The sequence below is a fragment of the Sesamum indicum genome, linkage group LG11 (genome assembly GCF_026168435.1).
Source record: "Sesamum indicum cultivar Baizhima isolate 11 linkage group LG11, ASM2616843v1, whole genome shotgun sequence".
In the NCBI taxonomy this organism is placed as follows: Eukaryota; Viridiplantae; Streptophyta; class Magnoliopsida; order Lamiales; family Pedaliaceae; genus Sesamum; species Sesamum indicum.
In genome coordinates, this window is record NC_142667.1 from 17,005,646 (window position 1) to 17,013,431 (window position 7,786).

The 7,786-nt window shown below is 35.8% G+C and overlaps 1 protein-coding gene across 3 annotated transcripts; it reads left to right on the plus strand.

Moving 5' to 3' along the window:
- Window positions 1-298: 298 nt before the first annotated feature.
- NPU (ATP-dependent helicase/deoxyribonuclease subunit B) lies at window positions 299-5,704 on the plus strand. Of its 3 annotated transcripts, none has more exons than XM_011096825.3 (10): window positions 299-519; window positions 632-694; window positions 774-829; window positions 1,185-1,278; window positions 1,584-1,644; window positions 2,464-2,545; window positions 3,659-3,714; window positions 3,963-4,026; window positions 4,186-4,261; window positions 5,333-5,704. In XM_011096825.3, the coding sequence occupies exons 1-9, from the start codon at window positions 385-387 to the stop codon at window positions 4,247-4,249; spliced, it is 675 nt and encodes a 224-aa protein (XP_011095127.1). In that variant the 5' UTR covers window positions 299-384; the 3' UTR covers window positions 4,250-4,261; window positions 5,333-5,704. The 3 variants fall into 3 exon arrangements, with proteins under 3 accessions (XP_011095127.1, XP_020553779.1, XP_011095125.1); XM_020698120.2 differs by lacking the exon at window positions 5,333-5,704 and adding an exon at window positions 4,346-4,647; XM_011096823.3 differs by lacking the exon at window positions 5,333-5,704 and having other exon boundaries at window positions 4,186-4,647.
- Window positions 5,705-7,786: the final 2,082 nt, after the last annotated feature.

The following is a 7,786-nucleotide window of genomic DNA, read 5'->3' on the forward strand; positions in this document are numbered from 1 at the left end:
AAAAGTGGTTATATCAAGTGATGCCTGAGTGAATGGTGATGCAAATGGGCATCCATGACTTGTATGTGATGCCAAAGTTGAGTTGAGTGTTTTTATTATGAAATTTAAATGAATTAATGGGAAATCAAAAGAAGAGCGTAGATTCTGTACCAAAGGAATAATAGTGGATTTGGATTCGGATCACTGAAAATATTCATATTCTTCAACTGAAACGCGAGGGGCAATAAGGAGATTTCACAGGGTTTTGGCTCTGACTTTAGGGATTTTGCTCTTGTATTATTAAAAACCCTAGCACTCACTCACTCTGACGCAAAACTCAATTTAAAATCCTGGTCAATTCCCAAATCTTCTCCTAACTACTATCCATCGGCGACTGAGGAAACTATGGAGGTAAATTACAGAGCTACCACTCAAATGGTGGCGTTGCTTCTGCTTTTACTGACTTCCGTGATTCCCACTTCACTCGCTTATCGACCCGGAGACATCGTTCCGATGAGCCGCATGGGCCAATACCACGCTGTAATCCTCTCCCTCGTATATACCATACGATTTTGGTGTGAATTAATATATTGAATTATTATTTGATCCTTCTTTTTTTGCTCTTTTGTTAAAATTTTTGGAAAACATACAGACGAGAACCATTTGGCATGATATGATCGGCAGGCATTGCCCAATCTTCGCTGTTAATCGTGAGGTCAATTTATTTAGGGCTTTCTTTGATATTAGGAATTATTTGTTTGGAATGTTAATAGCTGCTTCTTTTTGGTGTCCAGGCGTTGATTCCGATACCGAAACCCACTGGATATACTGGAGCTGATCCGTACAAGATGTATGGCTCGAGTTCTCTCTCATAGTTTTAGAATGGTTATAATAGAAGTCATCAAATCGTTTGAAGCCATCTATTTTACACTTATTCTCTAGAGTGGTAAAAGGAACTTCTTTTAGGGGCAAGTTGCTAGCCAGTGTAGTAATTATGTTTTCTTAGCTTACACTAAGAATTCCTCGGTAGATAGTCAAGCTTCCCCCCGCACATTAGTTTTCCAATCATTTGCCTGTAGATCATGCCCTTATTTGTATATTATATAACTTCTTTTCTTGTTGATTATTTCATCACAAGTTAGTGAAAATCTTTACGCCTACGTGTATCAATCATGATACTTATGCCAAAAATCACTGAGGTGCAGATCATTTCAAGTTGGACGAGAAAAATTTTACGTTCCATGGCTTTTTGTTATAAACCGGAAGAGTTCAGAGGTGCCAATGATTGAGATGAATCTGGTAAGGCCTGGTTTTGATAGAGATGTTCTCATATGATGTTAAATTTGGAACTCATCCTCTTTGTATGGTTTTTTAGTGGGGTGAACTAGGGGCTGCAAGATGGAGTTGGAGTGCTTGGTTTAAGTGTGACTGTTCTTTGCATAATATTTGGTTCCATGACTCTAGTTCTTTGTCTTCTGAAGCCTCAGATCTTTGGACTTGTTATGCTTAGTTACAGCACAGAAATGCCATGTCTCTGTATAGTAACATTTATTTATCAATATTTTAGTTTTCTATGCTGATGAAGTTTCACATTTCTTTTCCAGAGGTACTCGGGGGCTGATTTGCTTGGTGTCACTGCAAAAGTTGTAGATATGCCTAATAGCTGTACGTTATTCTTTATGACATAGATATCTTCATTCCTGAACTATAAATCTTTGAAGCTTTCCCCTTGGAGATTTATCTTTTTGTCTTGTATGTATGCAAATATGCGTTCGCTTCTATGATTCATCTACCAACAGAGAATCCTTGTAAAAAATTTGACATTTTTGCCTCATCTCTTTGACTGTGTTATATTTTCTCTTATGTTTGACAATACTGGCTTCTGACTTTGTGAAAGTTTCTTAGCTACATACTAGTTTAAGCAGAAGACTGGAGTTCAATAGTTTATATACGTCTAAGTATGCTGAATTTAGAGGATAATTTATTTATATTTGATAATTCTTTGTAGATTCTTTATGTGAACTCTTTATTCAGTGATAAATACAACTTTCTCCAATGGACAATGCTTTTCTATTTTCTTATAAACCAATATGAACCAAGGAGCATGCAATTCCTTCTAAAATCATATAATTATTTTTTGTTGAAGTGCTCAATGTAGATGCAGGTATCTGCGCGTGTGAGTCTGTGAGATATTGCCACAATCAGGGGTATTAGATGCATCCCAGGAGCATTTATGTTTTACACCAACACACGGCCTTTCACGAAAGTGTCTGCTTGGCATTTATTATGCTTTTCCGGTCTTGCATCTTTGTTTTCTATTAGAGATTCTGTTGTCGCATCATTTGACCTGTATTTCTGTTGTCTTCTTTTATTCTTCATGACACAGTAAACTTGCTAGTGTTTGTGATTTTCTATTAATCTATGGGTAATCATACTTTCAAGAGCAACAGGCTGAAATTTCTCGTTCATTCTACTGCTTATCAGATGTGGAACTTCATCCAGACATCCGTAACCAATTTTGGGATCAGCAACAATGGCCAAAACATATTCTTGTCAGATACACATGGTAAGTTTCTGTTTATGTCCTCTGACTATTATGGATGAATCCGCTAGGTAGATCAGATGTAACATTAGAACCTGGCAAGCACCAGATGTCTAGGGGTGGGAACGGGGCGGTTCAGGGACCTGGCCTCTCCAGCTTCAGGCCACACCTGTTACCTGCCTCGGCCCGCCCCACTACAAAACCCACCGGGACGGGTTTAACCGGATCATTTCATATACTTTTTATGCCAAATAGATAGGAAAAGAGGGGGGCGGGGGAGAGAGAGAGAGAGGTGGCAACGGTGAGGGGCAGGGTGACGGCGAATGGAGATGGTGAGGGGCAGGACGAGCAGCGAGGGGAATGCGAATTTGAGAGAGGAGAAAAGAGAGAGAGAAGACTAGATAGGAATTGAGTGAGAAGAGAGAAGATAGAACAAATAGAGAAGACTCGAGAAGAGAGAAGATATGAGAAAGAGAGAAGATAAAACAAAGATTGAAGACTGGAGAGAGAGATCAGAGAGACAAGACAGGAGAAATCGAGAGAAAAGAGAGAAGACAACTAGCGTTGGGGGAAAATATTTACATAAAAAAAAAAGATTAAATTAATCTGCCGGACCAGACGCCGTATTTTTTTAGGACCTGCTACCCATCCCGATTTCCATTTTTAAACCTGATCCCAACCCATTTGGGATGGGTCCGGGGCAGGGTTGTCTGGGTTCGGGTCCAATTGCCACTCCTTCACATGCCTGCAACTACATCTTGGTTGCTTATGAAATTAGGTTTTGTGGACATAGTTTGGTGGGTTTTCTGTGTTGTTAATATCAATTTATTGTGGATAAACCTCTGTTAGGATGGCATTGTTTCGCATCTGTTAATTGACTAATTTGTAGGTTGCATCTGTTTGTATCTGTTTTGCATGTGTGATTGGTGTGCAATGATACCAAATAACAAGTAGCTACTCAACTAACAAGCCGAGCAGCTCTTTGATAGAGCAAAATGGCTATATATACATTTCCAGAAATCATTGATTTTGGTTTATAGAAGTGAATCTTTATCATATTTGTATCCAGTATCGTGATTTATTTCTAGTTAATATGATGGTTGCACAATTTGCTGAATATATTGTTCTGATTAACAGGGAAGAGCAGTCAGAGATCGATGTGGCTTCTGGATTTTATGTTCTCTTTGGATCAGGTAAATGGCTTTCCGTTTGAAATAAATGATCAACTGACAAGATACTTATACTTAAAAGTATGGATTTGATGTGCTATTTGTATTTTATTGCAGAGTCTTTCCTTGTTAATTGCTTTGATGTACAGCCTTCTATTAATTGTGACGCTGAGCATTTGCAGTTGTATTTGTTTGTGTCATTTTGGAATTCATATATCTTTGAATCATTCTGTGTCGTATTTCTAATATCTGTTCAATTGGTCCTCAACCAGGACTGATGTTGTCTTTCGTTCTCGCAATCTATGTTCTACAATCATCTCAAGATAAATTGGCAAGGTATCTTTCCATCCAACATGGCTCATACAGTCGTACTCCAATCATGTAGCTAGTTGTGCTACAGTTTTGACCAGTTATTATTAGATTGTTAAGAACTGAGGCTTTTCGACTTGTTATCCGGTATATGGTCAGAGTTGATCATTCTATTGCAAATTTTAGGTTTGTGAAGGAGACTGTAGCGGAGACCAACATGCCTGCCGGAGGTGTTGCTAAAGTTGAATGATCTTTTCATGAGGTCTAAGGTCCATCCCTCTGCAAAATGTTTTAAGTTTCAATGACACTGCCATTTTTAATATGCAAGTTGCATTTGAGCATGCAAAAGAAGTAGGGTTTGGTGAGGGGATACCAGGGGGCAAGTTGGAACTGGATGATTTGACAATTGGCAGGAGAAGTTCTAGAAAGCAGCCAAGGGCCACTGTCAGAAGCTGTATGGACTAATTTCACATTCATTCTTGATATATTTGTAGATAAGCAAGTTGAATCAGGTTTTAAGGAACATTAATTTTCTTTTTCTTCAACCTAGATTTGGGTTATTATTATTTTCCGTAGTATTGTGGCCCCTCTGTCTTTGCTGAATACTTACTTCATTCCTTATACTAGTTACTTCATACTCTCTACGAATTTACAGTTAGTTCAGTGAGTTGCATGAGTTGATTAAACACCTTGTCTAATTAGCAGGTTATTTCTCTTAACAATCCGTACATGATTTTAACTTTTAAGGGTCATTTAATGGCAACATAAACGCAGAAATTATTTTCATTGGTGCTAATATGAAGTTTAAGGGTAGATTACAACGGACTCCCATAAACTCCTCATTGTTTGAAAAATTAGAACTATCCTCTTGAAATAAACGATCGTTTAACAAATATGTCCTTCTAATGGGCTGCCACGAGGGGGTATTTATTATATTACTGTTAATTTTATAGGTATTTATAGTTTTTAAAACAATAAGAAGATATTTGTAATTGTGATAGATTTTAGGGGAGTTTGTTGTAATTTACTCAAGTTTTAAATGGTTTTAGGAAATATGACCCTCAGTTTTAAAATGATTGACTATATGTAACCGGAATAAATCTGAGATCCCGCTTTGCTTTCACCGAGAAAACCATAACCAATTTACGAATCTTAGGATTAACTTCAAGCATGGGCACCACCGTAAGCTGTTGTAGGCTTGTAGCTCATAGAAGAGTGTAAATAAAGTAGTTCTGATACCACGGATTCCAAGTTTCACCTCGTCTCCTGGCCTGATATTATTATCTGTATTACAAGTTTGTTTGTGATGCAAAGTTTTGGGATTCTATTGCAGGTGTATAAGCCGCCTGCTTATGCAGGGATGAGGGACTGTCTAATGAGATGATTTTGGTAACAAAACGGACTGGAAATGATGCAAACGAGAAAACGTCCCACTTTTGCTGTGGCTTATGGAGCCTAGGAACGAACCAAGCTTGAGATGAAAGATTAACACACATAATGTCTTTTTCGTTTTCCGTATTTCCCTTCTTGCTGCTAGGTCTGTCAAAATTTTGTTCCATGTATTTGGGAAGTAAGTGCGCTCAGTGAATCAAATTTTTTTAAAAGGTCTCGGAACTATAACTCGGTTCATTGATGATCCTACATGTAGGATGCAAATACATATATTTTATCATAAAGTTAATTATGATTGTTCCCAAACTTAAAATGTTGGGATCTCCTGAGAATGATCGTGTCCAGCGTGAGGGAATATATCCCTTGGGGACTGCGCAAGAAGTATTTTAAGCCCACTGGATGAGTTCAATCCAACACCTCATGCCTTTTATTGTGGTAACTAAAATGTTTATGCATAAATATTAGAACAGACTAAAAGTTAAATATCAGTAGAACAGTATCAAAGAACATCAGTTAAAAAGATGATAGTATTATATATGAAGCATGCCATGGGAAACATATAGATGTATTTTAGTCTCCACCAAATAAATTAAAGGGGGTGTCAATTGGGTTCCAAATTTTGTCAAAATTTAGCTTCAACACCAATTGTTTTTCTCCCTCGAAGTTGGGCATCGATAGCCAGCCCAGATGCATGCTTCTCACGGCACCTTTCTTGTTACTCTTTCTTTTTTTAAATGTTGGAGACCATTTTCTGTACCAAATTAATATTAAAAAGTTAAAAGAAAATTTGGATGTAATTAAAAATCTTTTTGGAGCATTTCTTTTTATTCTTTATCATTTACAATGGAGAGTAATATACGTATCTGTGCAGCACTTTCTCTAATAGCTCATATACAAAGAATTCCTTATCTTTCCATCTAATATTCCACATTCCCACACTCTCTTTTTCAATCTTTTGAGAGTTTAAATTAGATAATTATTTGAGGAAATATGTTTTACCAAATGTAGTAAAAGCAGCAAAGAATGGTGGTTCAAAAGATAAGCATCAGTACATTAATTAGTGGCGATGACTCGCAATGATCATCATTAGTGGAATTTAGGAGTGATAATTAAGAATAATATCTTTATGGAATGCGTTTATGGGAATTAATTGGGGCCACTCCACCTTAATTAATCAGTCCCCCCACTACATACATTATATATATATATATATATATATATATAACTAGCTAGGTTCTAGTACTTATATACATACGATGAATACAAAACATAATTGAGTCATATTAAAACTTATTAATTAAGAAGTTAATTATATATATATATATATACTTTGTAATTAACATTTTATTTTGTTTTACTTAATATGTATATATGTCTATGTTGAAGGACACTTGTAGGGAGGAAAGGAATAAGCAGGGCAAGAAGGAGACAACAATCGGTTAAGTAGCCACTAATTAATGTATATATTGCAAACTTTTTAGTGACAGGTAAGCATGTGATCCGACATTAATGTTTCCTCCAAACTACAAATATATATATATTTAGTCGTACGTATGTTTGATTAATCTTTTAATTTTTCAAGAACAAATAATATATATATATATATATATATGTGATCATGATAATGGGATGTTAATATTTTTAATTATACCCTTCAAATTGCATATATATATATATATATATATATTAAGTAATCAGATGATATATAGTAAAAGTTAATTAAGTGGAGTGGAGTGGAGTGGGATGGGGTGTCCTGCAGCTAGATAGATTAATAAAGTATATTTGATCATATGTATAAATTAGGCAAAATGTTTTTTTAGATCCATAAAATAATAATAGAATTTTTTGATACCATAATTATGACATATGATGCTTTTAATCCTATAAAACTCAAAATTAGGTCTTTTTAGTTAAAAAAAAAAAAAAAAAGTCATTTTGGCCGCAGAAGCTCATACATTCGTCTTTGAATTAAAGAAACTCGTGTTCAAACGTGCTCGACCTACACACAATTCTAATTGATTGATGCGGTTAAAGGGGAAAATGGTACGGGGACTCACACTCACACTCATCAACCAACCCTGCCCTGCCCCTCCATGTGGTTCATGCCTAATTGGTTTACTAGGGTATCTTTGCACGATAACAATTTTAATTAGTTAGGGTTTTGTACAGAAACATATATATTTATCGCCATTAATCGTCTCTTGGAGCACTCCATCAACCATTATTAATTCTTAATTAACCCTTCAAATATACTTAAAGATGTTATTTAATTAATTAAAGTCCTTAATTACAACGTATGTATATATATATATATATAAAGGAAGTCCAAGAAGACATGTAAGTAAACAGAGCGAATGTCGGAATTAATTTGATTCCTAAGCGTAATTCTTATGAT

Coding starts and splice junctions, on each gene's coding strand:
- NPU (XM_011096825.3), top strand. CDS start 385: ATGGAGGTAAATTACAGAGCTACCACTCAAATGGTGGCGTTGCTTCTG. Junction 520..631: donor GCATGGGCCAATACCACGCT/GTAATCCTCTCC, acceptor GAAAACATACAG/ACGAGAACCATTTGGCATGA. Junction 3,715..3,962: donor TTATGTTCTCTTTGGATCAG/GTAAATGGCTTT, acceptor GTCCTCAACCAG/GACTGATGTTGTCTTTCGTT.